Source organism: Taeniopygia guttata, chromosome 3 (genome assembly GCF_048771995.1).
Source record: "Taeniopygia guttata chromosome 3, bTaeGut7.mat, whole genome shotgun sequence".
Taxonomy (NCBI): domain Eukaryota; kingdom Metazoa; phylum Chordata; class Aves; order Passeriformes; family Estrildidae; genus Taeniopygia; species Taeniopygia guttata.
Genome location: NC_133027.1, coordinates 90218644 through 90234174, shown reverse-complemented (window position 1 = coordinate 90234174; position 15531 = coordinate 90218644). Strand labels below are relative to the sequence as shown.

Below are 15531 nucleotides of genomic sequence, written 5' to 3'. Positions count from 1 at the left end.
AAACAAGCACATTCACTTGCAGTTCAAGCTGTCTCTGCTGGGATTTCAGAGAAACTAGCAAATATTTCCATTTTCTTTCCTGCCCCTCCTTCAATCTTACCCAATGTGTCACTGCCTTTCGACTAAATCCTTCACTGCTGCCTTGCAAGGAGGAATTCTGCCAGCTCATCCTGGCTGGCTGTAAGCCCTATCCTTTGCCATTCTAGGTTTAAGAGGATGATCGATCCCCTGCTGATGCCCTCTCTCTGTATTTCCTTAGGCCATTCAGCTGTATCTTTTCCTTGCTCCACTCACTTTGCAAGGCTTTTTCACAATAGGTGGGGAATAGGTGGGAAAGGAAACTTTTCATCTAGCTGGTTTGAGTGCTGCATGCGACTGCAGCTCCTCTTCCTAAAAAGAGGAGAGGTTTCAGTGGTAAGACTCCTTCCTGAAGAGGTTGGAGTGGGAAGGCAGGACCCAGGGCATTCCTGCACTTCCAAATTCCAGGCTGGATATGGTGGGCAGCACCTGAGAGGAGACCTGCCCAAGCCTGCTCTGCCTGACACCTGCACCAGCCACAGCTTGGAGTCATCTTTCATCCCCCCTATGTCACCGTGCACGTCCCACCAAGCTCTGGACATTCCCTCAATGCACGTGGAGTTCCACACCCTCCCTAATTTGTGCAATAACCTGACTACTCTTGGCTCTCATGAGCTCATCACACTTATTTATACACAGGGTTAAGACCACGGGCTCAGTGGGCTGTAGAAACCACGTTATTAATTGCACAGTGCCAGATGTGGGAGAGGTTTCCCAGAATGAGTGAAACAGGGGCGTCTACCCTAAAGTTTTGCAATACAGAGATTAAATCCTGGACAGGAATGTTATTAGATGAAAACAAACCTTCAGGAAACTTACACCTCAGCTCAGCTGCAACCCTATTCTGTACAAGGTGTTTAATTAAACCCAAGCCAGGTCAGGGTAAAGCACTGCCAATGTTGGATGGATCCTGATGCTCTTACATCAAATTCCATAGGGCATTTCACCACTGCCTCCAGCCTCGGTTAGGAGACACACATCCACCCCACCGTTTTCTGAAACCTCAGGCTAAATCCTGTTTTTCCATTCTCTCCCCTTTCTCTGTAGGAAAATGTCTTGCTTGTGCTTGTTCTGTGGACAAACCTGTAAAACAGTTCTTTTGTTGGCTTTAAAAGCCATTCTCCAGATTTTTTTTTTTTCAGGATATTTTCATTTTTAACCATCACTTGGATCACAGCCAGTAAGAAACATTCACTTCTTAAACTTTACAGCCTGGTACCATCCTCACCTTCTCCTGCTCTGCTTATCTCGGTGTCACTAAGGAATGCAGGGCTCAGCCTGAGAATTCCTGCGGGCAGAGGGGCTTTGTCCAGCCCTGAATCGCCCCCGGGGAGGGGGCGTCTGCTTCAGCTCTCTTTGCATTACCCGTGTGAAAAGGCTGACAGGAACGCCTGCCTTTGCTGACCGCTCCCTCAGGTCGTCACCGAAACTCTCAGAAAAGCGGAAAAAAGAATAAAAGACTGCCGGCTGTTAGCAGATATTTCAAAGAAACTTGTGAACGAGGACTGCTGCCTGCCCTGGGAAAGCTCCACCAGTACCTGGGCAGCTGCCTGAGATGCAGCACCATAGCAGAAATATTTCAGATGATGAGAGTTTGCAGCTAAGCAAAGAGCTGGGAAAATACAATCGTCACAAAATCTGAGCAACCAAAAAAGCAGAAACAAAGATAGAAAATAAAAATAACCAAAGCTCATTTTCCAAGGGTGCTCTGCCTCTTGCAACAGGTTCTCTGTATGCCTCAGAAATCAAGGGCCTCTGGGCAAAGAAAACCTCCACTTCCCTTCCACCTTCACCAAAACGAGCAGCTGCTTTCCCAGTCTGACAGTCTGCTCGACTCAGTCTCCAAAATGAAGTCAGTAAGGATGAACTCATTAAAATTAAGGCAGCTTTTGGCTCACCGAGTTTCCTGAAGTATTTTTTGTAAAATACTAAAATCAATACGATAACCAATAACCCTAAAATAAGCAATGAAAATTCACTGTCTGTAAATACCGAGCTAAGGGTAGCAAACACAAGAATTTAATAGTCCAGGACAAAGCCAGGCCACCTCCCTGCTCCTCGGCTTCCCAAAGAGCAGCACCGCAGCCAGCAGCTCTGCGAAAGCCAGAGGGAAGGCAGGGTTTCCACCGGCCTGTCTGGAGCTGGGCTTTCTTCCTCTTATACCAAATTCTTCAGATTTTTGTAACCTGTTCCACTTTGCCCTTTGAACCGCAGCGAGCGCAGAGCTCTGGAGGTACCTGCGGGCGCGCACGTGCCGGGCCCGGCTGCCCCGCTCCGCCTGCGCCACCAGGGTCAATGGTGGGATTAGCCCCTCATTTAGGAAACCATCTGTCTTGCCCTAGAGCCGTTCCGCAGGGGAACAACATGTGCACCTCGCCCAGCCTCCAAGGGAACGGCAATGGCTCCAGAGAGTCCTACTGGAAGCCCCTATCTCTGTTCTGTGGATGTTCTGGCGTTTTTCAAGGCTCTCTCCCCACGCACATAATGACCCACATGGTCAGTAGATAAGGTTTGCCTAATGTGTACTTGCAGACTCAACGTTTTTGGGCAAGCAAGACCTTTATCTGCACTTTAGCACTGAAGTGTACAGGGAAATGTACAGGTCGGTGCTGCCTTCACGTCAGGGATCTGTTTTGTTGCCCCGATAAAGGAAAAACACTGACTACTCTTCTCTTTGGAAATGTTAACAATTAGTTGTCCTACAGTAGCAACGGAACAACCACCCTTTTGCTTTTACTTTGGAACAATCTCCATCAACTCATCCCTTTCTGGGATCATTTCCCTCACTTTATTCCCTGCTCTCGATCTAATTATTGTTTGAATTGTGGGAATGCTGAAAAACCCAACTCGGGGCAGGTCCCTCAGCGGGAGATGGTTTATGTTGTCAGTTTTACTTATCCAGCAAAGGATGAGAGAAGCAGCAGGAAGAGAATTCTCCCAAACCATGTGGTACACAGATGCAGAACGGAGAACACAACCCACGCACAGCGGGACTAGGAGAGGCCTCCCAAAGGCCGTCGCACGGGGAGTGAGATGCCTTACGCCCTCTCCATCGGCAGAGAGAATTTCTTCTCTGCGGGAGAAACAGGTGAAAGTTTCACTTCTAACATATCCTAAGGGCCTCCTTGGAAAAGTAATTTGTCATGCGTGAACTTTTGCAGGATTTACTCCCCAAGAGCAAGAGTCCGTAGAAATTTAAACACTTGAAGCCCCTTATTGGCGCCTAAAGAGAGACCAAAGTTCATGTCAGCAGGCAGAGCCTCAGCTTTAAATCATCCTGACCTGCCAACAAAGGACCACAACAATTCCTCTCCCTCCCCCCGTCGGTAGAAGACGTGAGAGTTTGGACTATCGACACTGATCTTTTCCTTTTACCCCCCTCTGCTTAGACAAAGATAGACAGGAGCAGCCCTGCCTGAGTGTTGGGAAATAAGAGCCCTCCCTTCCACCCACCTCCTGCTAGGGCCAAGGGAGCGGGGAAAGCTGCCCGGAGCCGCCCCCTCTCAAAGCTGGATGCGGAGGAGCGAGCCTGGAACAAACCTCGCCTGAGCTTGTGGGCAGAGCTGGGAGCAGGGAAAGCCGGGAACAGAAGAGAGGCAGTTCACGCTGCCGGCTGAGTCACCCCAAGTGTATAAAAGCAAGGCCGAGCAGTCGGAGCCGCTCCGAGCGGAGGCACGAGGCACCCGGACTTTTGGACAGGTACGTGCAAGCGGATGCGGTTTGAGGGCAAGGATTAAGATTAAATCTAAGATTGAAATTCAGCAGCTCAATTCCTCCCATCCTCTCCCTGCCAATATGCTGCGAAGCAGGAGATCCAGCGGCTCCGGTGACCGGGAAGCCCTGAGGCTTCTTGGAGCTTGCATGGTTCCGTCTGACGAAAAGGACACAGGCAAACACAACGCATTGTTTTGGTGGTCCGTGTATACTATTTTGCTGGTCCCTACTTCAAACCTGGGATGGCAGCAAAGGATAACGGTCTGGGCAAGACCTGGCATCATTCAGGGAACAACATGGAGCAATTAAACTTTGGAATAAGTCTGAGCTATTTCATAATACGTGGGGCTTTGGTTACCACCCTACTCTGTAATATATTTCTGGACGAGGAATCATTTTGTTGCCGGGAAGCGCAAAAGACAGCTCAACAAGAAAAGCACGAGTTTAGGACTGGGGTTAATTCCTTCCTCTGACACACATTACCTGTGGGACCTCGCACAAGTAACTAAGGACTTTTTTTTTTTTTTTTACAAAGACCAAAGCAGGGGTGGGAGGAGGGAGCACAGAGGGAGCTGTAGCACTAAATACCACGTTTCTTGGCGTTCAGGCCTCTGGGGCCCTGATCCAGGAGCGTACTCAGCTTCTGACCACTTCCACTGAAATGTGGTTCAGGAGCTGCATTTTCAGTGCATCCTTTCCCAGCAGCTGGGCTGTGCAGCCTGTCTGTGGCTCTCATCTACCGCAGGGCCCAGCCCTGCTGCTGCCTGGCAGACAGGCTGTGGGCACTGCCAGCTGCTCAGTAGCCCCAAGCCCACTGTGGGGTTTCTCTAGGACTGTCCTCAGAATGGGGCAGAACTACCCTGGTAGAGCACACACAAGTCCCTGCTTTTTCTATTCCAGCTTCTGCTAAGGAAAGGAAAGGCCTTCCTAAAACAGGAAAGGCACTTTTACCTGCCCACTCCAACACAACTCAGCCCAGTTTGGGGTCCTGGGCTTTAAAGTTTGGCAACTCTTCTCTGTCCCTGGATCATTCATTTGCTTTGCACCACCTCACAGGAAACAGTCCCTTGCTACAGGCACATTGAACCCGGTTGTTTGGGTATCACCCCACTGGAAATTCTTCCCACTGGGCTGGCCAAACTGGACAGCAGGACAACCTGCTGGCAATGAGGGTCCTGGTGTGGGATACAACTTGGTTCATGCTTCCTGCATGAATGATTGTAGGCACACTTAGACTAAGACTGCATGATACTTCTGTCCCCAAGGATTCATGTTTACTTAGGCTTAATTACAGAAGAGCTATTAATTATCACTTATTACTGTCTGGATATAATAAAAAAGGGCTAATAAAATGTTTATCTTTTAAAAAGTTTTTAGATAACTGGAGGGATTTTAATTTAAATGTTGATGCTTTGTTTTCTCCCTGAAACAAAAAGGAAACAGATCTTGCAAACTGCAAGCACCTGGGAGAAGGATGTTGTCACCCTTGCTCATCCTCCCTCTGCTGCTGGGGACCACAGCACATGGACCGGTGAGCAGAGCAGCATCCAGGGATGTCACCACCTTTTTCCAGCTGGCTCAGGATGACACTTGGGAGAATGTTAATCTCACCAGCGTGTCTTGTGAGGATCAGAAGAACAGGACCTGGATCACCCTGCAGCTGACCAACAGCAGCCTGACAGCATTCCCTATCTGCCTTCCAGAGACCCTGGAGACCTTGGATCTCAGCAATAACCTCTTGGAAGAGATGAATGGCACAGAGATAGCAAACCTCCCACAGCTGCGTGTCCTCTCACTGAGGCACAACCACCTCTGGTCAGTGAGGTGGGGATCTGAAACCCTCAGCAGTCTCCGCAAGCTGGACTTGAGCTTTAATAAGCTGTCATCTGTGCCATCCTGCCACGGTTCTGCCCTGCCTAACCTGAGGTGGTTGTCCTTGGCTGGAAATCCCCTGATTGAAATCCAGCCACTGGCTTTTTCCTGCTACCCTCAGCTGCAGGTCTTGAACCTCTCTGCCACGCTGCTCGGGCAGGATGACAGCAGAGGAATTAGGGACTCTGCTTTTACTATCAGCACAGATCTCAACGAGGCCATGAACAGTTCTCGAAACTCCATTAATGTGCTTGATCTGAGTGGGACTTTTTTTGAGAAATGTAAGTGTCTGGGTTTCCTGCTATAAACACAGGGCTTGGTCAGGCTGGGGAGCAGAAGCCTTGCTGGGACGATGGCTCCCATCCTGGCTGAGCCTGGAGTGCAGGGGGAACACCCCACACTGAAAGCTACAAACAGCTGGTCCAGGCATGCAAGGCACTCTCACACAAAGCAGCCTCCCAGAGGAAGGGCAGAGACCAAACACCATGAGACAGGACAATTTGTCCCAGTGTAGTCAGCCACCTCCATCCTAATCCCACTGTCTGCTACTGACAGTCATCTTGTCAGCCCTGGGATTAGTTTTGGGAAGCACAGAAGGAAGTTAGTTTCTCTTTCCAGACAGGCTGTTGAAATCTTTCTTTGTCCCCACAGCTACAGTCAGCTTTTAGAGCTGCTTTGAAGTAGCACAGAGAGAGACTTTTTATGCCTTCCACAGCCGGCTGAATACATCCGCTGAGGGGGGAGAGAATCCCTGCCCCAAGCAATCCACAGGAGGTTTTTTCCCTTTTGCCCTGCCAGCCTCAGTTTATACCTGAGGTGCTGAGACACACAGATGTGAGATGCCTTGCCCAGCTGCTCTCAGCCTGGGGCAGGGCCAGGGCCTCCTCAAGCTAGAGGCTTCACTTCAACTCACATTAAACAGCTGCACCACCAAATTTCCTCCATGAATTTGCCTAATCCCTCTTGTGGTAGTGAGTTACCCTATTGAGTCATGGGATAGAAAGGCCCTTTCGTACAAGACCTATTCTTTCAGTTTCATGCCTCTCGGCTCTTTTTCCTGTGCTAGGAGAAATAAGTGATTTGCCTTTCTTGCACCAGTCAGGACCTTGTAGACCACTTTCCCAAACAGAGAAATCCTTGTTCTTTAATTTCACCCAATAAGAAATCTATTCCATATCTCTTATTAGCTTTGTTGTCTTATTTTCCCCTCTTTTCCTCTGCCTTATGACAGTCTGACCTGCAGGGACTATAACAAAAATGCAGCTGCATGGGTGTTTACACACTGGTGTACTGACCTTTTCTATTCCTCTCCCAAAGAGAATAGCTGCATAAGGTGACAGATACTTTATATCTATGAATTCAAACCCTTTTTCTAGGCAGAAATCCACAGGAATGCTCTGTTCAGGCAATAGGTGTAAATATTTTTCTGTTTCAGTTCAACCAGAGTGGGCCAGAGATTTGACCAGCCTCAGATCACTTCACCTGACAAACATGCCACGGTTAAGAAGCCTCGGCAGCGACATCTTCAAGTCTCTGCCTGGTCTCCAAGAGCTGCACTGTCAGGACTCCCGTTCTCTGGGTTCCGTGCAGACAGAGATGTTTGACAGCGCTCCTCATCTGAGCCATCTCTCATTTGAGAAGTGAGTTGGGGTTTTTTGTCCTTCCTTTCATAATACTGCCTTTGCCTCACAGCGCTGTGGTGCCTGGGAGCTGACTTGAATAGTTTTATCAGATTTAGGAAGGAGGTGTGGACTTGCTGTCTTTGCCATGTAAAATCTGTGATCTGGCCTGATAAAGCTGATACTGCTCAAAGAGGCAGCATGGGACTCATAGCACAATTAATTGTTGCTTGAGGTTGTATCCATTGTGTTCCCACTCCTCTGCCTTATCTCCCTGTCCAATGGATTAATTCACCCAGCCTGTTTAGATCAGCACAGATCCACTGAACCCTGCTTGTGATAAAGACCAGGCTTCCAAGGGCAATATCCCATCAGAGGAGAAGCAGGTAACTGAGGGTTCCCTGCTCTGCAAGGATGAGTGCTGACAGGTCTCCAAAACCTGCATCTCAGAAGCAGACAAAAATCCTGTCCCTCCCACTTTTGGTGTGAGAGTTTAATATAGCTCCTTGTTCATCATTAGTAAAAGCAATGTTTTAGTCCTCATTCTAAGGGTAGCACCTCTTGGTACATCACATACCTGAAATACTAAGAGGGACAAAAGTCCGAAAGTGATTTATCAAAATATGAGCACACAGTGTGTGAAGTGCACACAGAGTAGTCAGCATAAAGGAAAAAATCTGGAGAGCACTTTGAAACATTTTTATAATGGCGACCCAGATATAATCATATCAGAAAACAAGCACTAGAGCACTGGCTGTGCCTAGAAACCAGTTTCAGGAAAATAAACCCATACAAAGCAAATATCCTATGGATTCCATCCCCGCTTGTTTGTCCTACTGAATTTACACAGCACTTTCCAACACTTGCAGGAATACCAGTTCAAAGTGCTAAAAATCATGCCTAAACTTAAAGGAATTAAAGTCCTAGAAAAAAGAGAGCATCTTCTGAGCATGCAGGGTGGTGATTTTAATAACTGGTTACTGCCAAGGGGACTGGGAATATTGCTTTGTGCCTTACACAACACTAAGGGTAAGGGATACTATGCACACTCCAGTAGTTGGAAGGTAGCTCAGCGTTTTTTAATTATTGCATTTGTCTTCTTGTAGCTGTAACCTGAGTTCCTTTAATCCTTGGAACACCAATTCATCGGATGGCATCACAATCAACTTGTATGGGAATCCTTTGCTGTGCAACTGCCAGCTCTCCTGGCTGCTGTCCAAGCCCAAGAAAGTTGTTCTGCAAAAGTAAGTGAGCTCAAGGAGATCAAGTAATGCTCTTCAGAAACAACTTCAGTGTGCAGGTTGTTTGGGGACCAAACATTCACCACCATTCACTAAGTTATTCAAATTCCTTGTGTGTTCTTCCCTTCCACAAGAAGTAGAAGTGCAAAATAATGTCCTTTTCAGGGACAAAGCATAAAGTGTTATTAGCTGTGGATTCTGCTTTAAGGTGAGAATATTTTCTTTCTGTTTTAGACCATATTTCACATTTTTCCATATTACCTGAAGATAGAAAATGAGCTGTCTAGATGTGCCAGCAGAAACTGGAAAACTTTGAATGATCTTTAACAAATTTTCTCCTCACCCTGCTACTTGCAAAGCTTACATCACCACCAGCAGTCAACAAAACCCCTTGCAAATAGCACCATTTCTCACCTATTGTTTTCATGCTCCCCTACAGTTTTACAGACTAATTACAGTAAGCTGCAGTTAAAAGAAATATTTGCATATAAATGGTCTCTCTTCCTTTTCAAAGGCCACCAAGAAGATTTGTCATCAAATCTCTCAGAAAGCAGGGAAGTAGCTTGTTGAAAATAGAGTTTTATGTCGGGATGGGCTTAGCAATTGCATTCTTTACCAAAACTTCAGTGTCTGAGTAAATAAAGAATTCGATGTTAGTCATTTAAAAGTCCCGCCCCACCTCCAGCTACCTAAACCAGATGGATTAAGAATTCTGGGAATCCTGTTACAGCTCTCTGCATGTGTTCCCTTGTTACTGCTGCACTGAAGTCTGACCCTTTAAGACAAGTTGAATCCCGAGGCCCTTTGCTTAAGTTCACAGCCATTGTTGTACCAAAGGACATTTCCCCTCGGGCATAAGATATCCCTGCACCTTACGAAACCAAAAAGCCAGTTCTAGCTAAATTCCACAGTCAGTGCTGTGGGAAGCTGCCTGGACTGTTAAAACAATCTAGCTTTGGTCTAGGTTTCACACTCTCACTAACATAAAGATGGTTCTGACAGCAGGTCACCAATTCCAATCCAAGCAGCCTACAGAGACCCGTAATGTTCTTCTGGACCTTAACTATTCTGGTCTCCCTCTGCAGGGCTTGGGAGACTTTTTGCACATCCCAGGAAGATTTGGGCAGACCTTCGACATCCTTTTCACTGCTGGAGCTCTACAAAAAATGCCAGTCAGAGAGCAATATTACACAGTCCGATTCAAACACAGCCCTTCCTGATCGTGATGCTTTCAACTTCACCAGTGATGATGCCTCTGCTGTAGTAACAACAGACTCAGCTCTATTGACCACAGATTTGACTCACACCAGCTCCCTATTCCAGAGGGATGTGGTGAGCACTGCAGAATCCAACCCAATGCTAACCAAAGACACCTATACCAGCTCCCTAATCCAGAGGGATGTGGTGAGCACTGCAGAATCCAACCCAATGCTAACCAAAGACACCTATACCAGCTCCCTAATCCAGAGGGATGTGGTGAGCATGACAGCATCCAATCCAACAGAGCCCATCCTAACAAAGGCCAACAGTTCCTCCCACAAGGTGGAGGCAGTTTTGGAATCCACAAGCAGTACCCCTTCCTTGGCATCTGTAACTTCCTTCCCAGTTTTTTTCCCAGACCTCTTTGCTCAGTCCCCAGACCACAGCTCCACAAGTCCAACTGGAACAAGTGGAACAGAACAGCTACAGAGAGGGCTCAGAACAACCGACATGACATTCCCCCGGGAAGGGCCATTGAACCAGAGCACCAGTGATTATTCCGCTGGAGGAACAGGAGTCCCCCACACCACCAACCACCACACTCATTCCTTTACCACCTATGCCAGGGAAGGTGCCCCCCAAACAAGCCTCCCACAGCTGAACTCCACAAAGAGCAATGCCCACTCAGAGCCGTCACCACATTATACCGATGACTACGACTACGATGAACAATCAAAGGAGGAAACCCCGGTGCAAACAGCCCAGGTCGCCTGTGACTACAATCCTTGCAGGCACCTGCAGAAGCCATGCAGGGAACTCCAGAACATCTCCCAGTGTTCATGTCCTGGCACATCGAGGGAAGATGAGATTCCAGACCCACCCAGACTCAGAGAGGTGATTGAAATCACTGACAGCTCTGCACAGATACGCTGGTGTGCCCCATATTCAGTTGTTCACAGCTATGAGCTGATGCTTCATGACCAAGACAACGAGGACAGGAAGTTTGTCATGGACAACATCTACCCCACGGCCAGGCAGTACACTCTGTACAACCTGCTACCATTCACCACTTACCGTATCTGTGTGACAGCCTCCAACAAAGCAGGGTCAAGCCAGACAACAGACCAGGAAATTCCAGGTAATTCGTGCACCAGCTTTAAAACAAAACCCAGCTACAAGTATGTTTTTGCTGGTCTGTCTGCAGCAAGTGGACTCTTTCTCATTACCACAATTATTTTGTCTGTATGTCTGTGTAAGGCATGTAAAAAGCCTCAGAGTGAGCATTATGGCACACACTTAGTCTCCTACAAGAACCCAGCATTTGATTATCCCTTAAAACTGCAAACCTCTAATTAGCTCTGGGTGATTGTTCTACACATTCAAAATTCACTATCTCCATCACCTTGGTGTGTTTTTGTGAGACTCTGACAGTGTCCTTCAGCAAAACCATAACCCTGACATTTCTAAGGGAGAGAAAACCACCAATAAAAGAAAAACTAATAATGAAGGCAGTCAACCAGAAAAAAGTCTTTGGACTCCTGTTCTTGTGCTCAGCAGCAGCAAGCCTGGACACTAACTCTGAAAAGTTGTTTTTGTAATCACCTACAAATAGAGTAGCATAAATTTCACACAGTGAGAAGCTGCTTGGCCAGCTGTCTGCCTCCAGTATCTCTCATGAACACAGTCAGATGAGAGCTGTAATCCAAGGTGCATTAGGCTTAGCAAGATGTACTCTGCTTTTATTCACAGAGCAAAGCTGGGGGTTCAGTTTTTTTAAAGGTATTATCCATAAAGAGTACAGCTGAAAAGAGTGAGTGGGTTCAGTGACAAGATGTTGTGCAGATCTAACTCGTCTAAGTAAATGTAGTGGATGCAGATGATCAACCTAACTTCAGTTCGGGAAAAAGAAACATGAAATTTAATTGTAGGAACTGATTGTGCAGGATCTGTAGGTTAGGGGTAATTGTTTTGTTATGACTTTTTATGAGGTTGTCCACAGCTGAGCCTCCTGAGTGCTTCCCCAAAACAAGCTCACAGGCAGTGGGAGGTTTGCAGTACAGTAGTGACCCACAGAACGGGGGAGGGGAGCATCCCTTCCAAATGTTAGCATTTGCTTCCCAGTGGATTTTAAGCAGAGAGGATGTTCCATCCCAATCATCCATCCCATCTACAGATTTAGCAGCTGACGATTTACCTCATACAGAGGCAAAAAGCCAAGTAATGAAGCAATTTAATGTGTGTGCAGCTGAGGCTTGAAAAACCCAAATCCCCTGCACTTGCAGACAGTTCTGCAGATACCTTTCAAATGAACTCTTGGGTGCCAATTTCTGTACAATAATAGTAAGAAATGCTGACAATCCCAACTTTGAGCTTGCCATTGGAATCCAAAGAGGTGTCCCAGTCTGATATTTCCCCATAGGCTTCAGTTCCAGGAGCTGCCTGTTCCTGCTGTACAGACACAACGCATAAAACCCCCTGAACTCTGAGGGGAAGGTGCTGAAGTGTGTAAAAGAGTCTGTGTTGCATTCTTTTTGGGTTTTTAATGCTTTCAGTATTACTGAAATAAAAACCACAGAGCTATGTTGTGATTTTTTATTAAAGACATGGATCTTGGTGTTGTCTTTACCATCTACAGTGTTTAGCCTGAGAAATTAACTCCTTTTGTTATTTTAGAATTAACTTTCAACATGTAGTAAGGAAATGTTTTTATGCTGGTAGATTTGTGTACTCTGATGTCCCAAGAGCTTTCATTTTGTATGTGGCAGAAGGAGGCTTGCTTCTTGGCACCATTATAGGCTTGCAGTCCTTTCCTGGGAATTTGTCCTCTCCCCAGCACCGCACCGGGAATGACACCATCACTGGACCGATGCAGATCTGCCATGTCTGCCCCAAGTTTACCTGAGCCCCATGACTCAAATTTATAATAGAAGTGAAATGCAAATGAAGAAGGCAGGATGGTGTCACCTTTCACTTTGAAAATCTCTTATTTTCACATTCTAGTAGTTCAAAATTTTCTCTGCTTGGACCTAGGTTTTTATACTTATTTCTGGCCTGGTTCTCCTGCATTTTCTCAAGGATTTAGTGAACGGGTACATATGATTGTCATTTGAAGTGAGCAAGTGAGCCAAAGACTCATTATCCTGAACTGGGGCAGAGATCATACATTCCCTTGTGCTTGTACAGCATAGTTCTAGGAGACCTTGACTGGGGTGATTTGTTTTACCAGAAACAAAGCAAAATACAAGATCTGTGAATAGCAATTTATATTGTCTTGAAGATTAACTCCAGAGAAGGGTAGGAAAAAAAGATTGCTGCAACTTAAATACGAGCTAGTCCAAAGCAAGGGGACACCATTTAAACTGAGATATTGGGAGGACATATCTCACTACCCTTTACCACACTGCAGCTCATAATCACTGAACTAGGACGTTCATCACAATTTATTTCTCCAAACAGCTCTCACTCCAGCCTCTCCTGAATTTCACAGCCAAGGGAACACATTAGATCCTCCCATTCTTTTAAGGTGCCGTTTCTGGGAGCCACACAAATATACAAGTCCTGCTCCCACAGTCCCTACTTGTTCCAGCTTAAGCAGCCCAATTCCATCTGAGCTGATGAATCATCCTGAAGTACAGATGCCCCAGCCAGGGGCAGTGCCTCTCTCTTGCCTAGTAACACTCAATCCTTCCACAAGCGGAATGTATGGAATGCATGAGATGTAGCAGCAGGGTTAAAAACATGGGATTTGTATTTATCACCACCTGTGAGAAGTATCAGTGCTTCAAATGCAGATTTTTGGGGTGGGTTTTGTTTGTTTGCTTGTTTGTTTCATTGGTTGGTTGTTTTGTTTTTTGTTTTGGGTTTTTTGTTGTTGTTGTTTTTTGGTTTTTTGTTTTGTTTTTTTTTCTACTCCCATTTTGTGTTTTCACAGGATTCATTTTAGTAATGACCAACTAAACTCTTATTCCAGTGGAGGGAGCTCTCAGAGAGCTGCTCGCTTGGAAATGAGGCAGTGAGTGGAGCAAAGCCACCCATGGGCTGCACAGAAACTTTCCTGGTAAAGCCATGTTAGGGAGCTGCCCAGCTGTGCTCTGCCTGCTTCTTCCTCCCCCTTTTCCTGATTGCACCCAACAGCAAATCTTGTTTGTACCTCCAGCTTTGGCAGTGTGTCTGGATTATCCAAACATCTCTGAAACAATTTTCAATAGCTATCAAAAGCCAGCATATAAAAAAATATTACTAAAACTTCACTTACTGTTGCACAGTTCCACTTGTTCTGTTTCTCTGGGAGGAAGATTGCTCGGAGGAAGTGCAGAGAGCATTGAAATACAGTTTTTGAACAGCTTGTGTAGCTTTTTCTGTGTTTTTTCTTTCTCAGAAAAAAGTCTTATCAAGACCCTTCTCCACTCACTTGTGTTTGTCTTCTTCCCAAAAACCAAGTCCAAGCAGAGTCCACAACAGCCAGCAGTGCCTGTGGGTGCATCTCCTGGTTGTCAAGGCAGAAGTGCACAATGCTCCATCTCTAACAGCACTTGCAAATCAGTCGCTGAGTCTCACAGTCTCTCCCAGAAGAAATGCTCTGGGAAATGGAACTGATGCCCTCCATACAGGAAAAACAAAGGCTCTTTAAGGGTCAGAACTCTTGCTGGCTATGCGGGAGCAGAGAGGGACACCCACCTTGCTTTTGGTGCAAGAAATGCCATCAGAGAAGCATTCCCTGAGAGCCCTGTAAGCAGGCACATGGGAAAGCCCCGAGTAGCACAACAAGGTGCTTCAGCCTGATCCATCTCAGCACCAGAAGGAATCCCACTTTTCAGAGTTGTCCCAGGTCAGAGGAGTGACAGGCATTAAATGGGCCAGCTGGGAGGTCACACCACATCCCAGGCTCTATCAGCCTCTTCCTGGCAGGATGCACAAGTTCAACCACGATGCTCCCTCAGAAAGCACTGCCCTTGAACAGCCATACTCCTCCCCAGGGATCTCTGGAACAGCACGTTTGTGTGGAGTTACAAACAAGGATGCCTCTGAGGGCTCAGGATGTTGCTTGCCAAGAAGCCTCTGATTTGTTCTTTACCTGTGAAATACAAAGATATATCACAGGTGAGAACACGTTTCATATTTGCGGAAACAGATCCATAAAAGAACATGTTTAAACTCCGGTGCTTTTTCTTTTCATCAGCTCTCCAAAGGATGCAGAGCTTGTCCTGAACAGGACAATCCGTTAATCCCGACCTCTCTAAAAAGTAATCAAGCAGCATTACATACTAACACTGTTCTGAAATACATCCAGGAGGCAACGCCTCACAATAAGGCTAGTGCTCTGCTGGCATCTAGAGGGAGAGGGGGGAATCATCTCCCCAGGTATTCCCACAAAGAAATACTCATTCCTTCACCTAAGTGCTTCAGCCTGTACCCTGCAGACCAAGGGTCACTGTCTTACACTACCCGTGTGCTCCTGTGTGAAGGGAAAGAAGTGCTGAGAATTAACAGCAGCAACAGTCCCAGTCCCACAGATTTATTCAGCTGCTTGTGTGTCCCTGCCTCTAATTTCTTTTGTAGCCCTATGACCAGGAACTTCTCTGCCAACTTGCCACTGATAAGGAAAAATGTATTTTTTTTTTGTAAGAGCAGGGAGGGAATTACTGCCTGGAAAAACTGGAAAATCAGTCTACAAGTGCATTTTTTTTAAACTATTATAGATTTAGAAGCAGAGATCAGGTTGCATTCATTGCACTTAGAGGAAAAATAAACAGCAATGTTTACACTGATGTCTTAGAACAAAATCACTATCAACAGAGTGGTTTTCT

The 15531-nt window shown here is 46.4% G+C and overlaps 1 protein-coding gene across 1 annotated transcript; it reads left to right on the top strand.

The window, feature by feature from the left end:
- The first annotated feature begins 3574 nt into the window (after positions 1-3574).
- On the top strand, positions 3575-12324 carry LRRN4 (leucine rich repeat neuronal 4). Its single transcript, XM_012572289.5, has 5 exons — positions 3575-3777; positions 5229-5945; positions 7100-7304; positions 8390-8527; positions 9610-12324. Exons 2-5 carry the CDS (start codon positions 5267-5269, stop codon positions 11078-11080), a joined length of 2493 nt encoding a protein of 830 aa, XP_012427743.4. The 5' UTR covers positions 3575-3777; positions 5229-5266; the 3' UTR covers positions 11081-12324.
- Positions 12325-15531: the final 3207 nt, after the last annotated feature.

Excerpts from the sequence above, each read along its gene's own strand:
- LRRN4 (XM_012572289.5), top strand. The coding sequence starts at position 5,267 with ATGTTGTCACCCTTGCTCATCCTCCCTCTGCTGCTGGGGACCACAGCA. Across the intron at positions 5,946-7,099 it reads TGGGACTTTTTTTGAGAAAT|TTCAACCAGAGTGGGCCAGA; the intron begins GTAAGTGTCTGG and ends TTTCTGTTTCAG. Across the intron at positions 8,528-9,609 it reads AAGAAAGTTGTTCTGCAAAA|GGCTTGGGAGACTTTTTGCA; the intron begins GTAAGTGAGCTC and ends CTCCCTCTGCAG.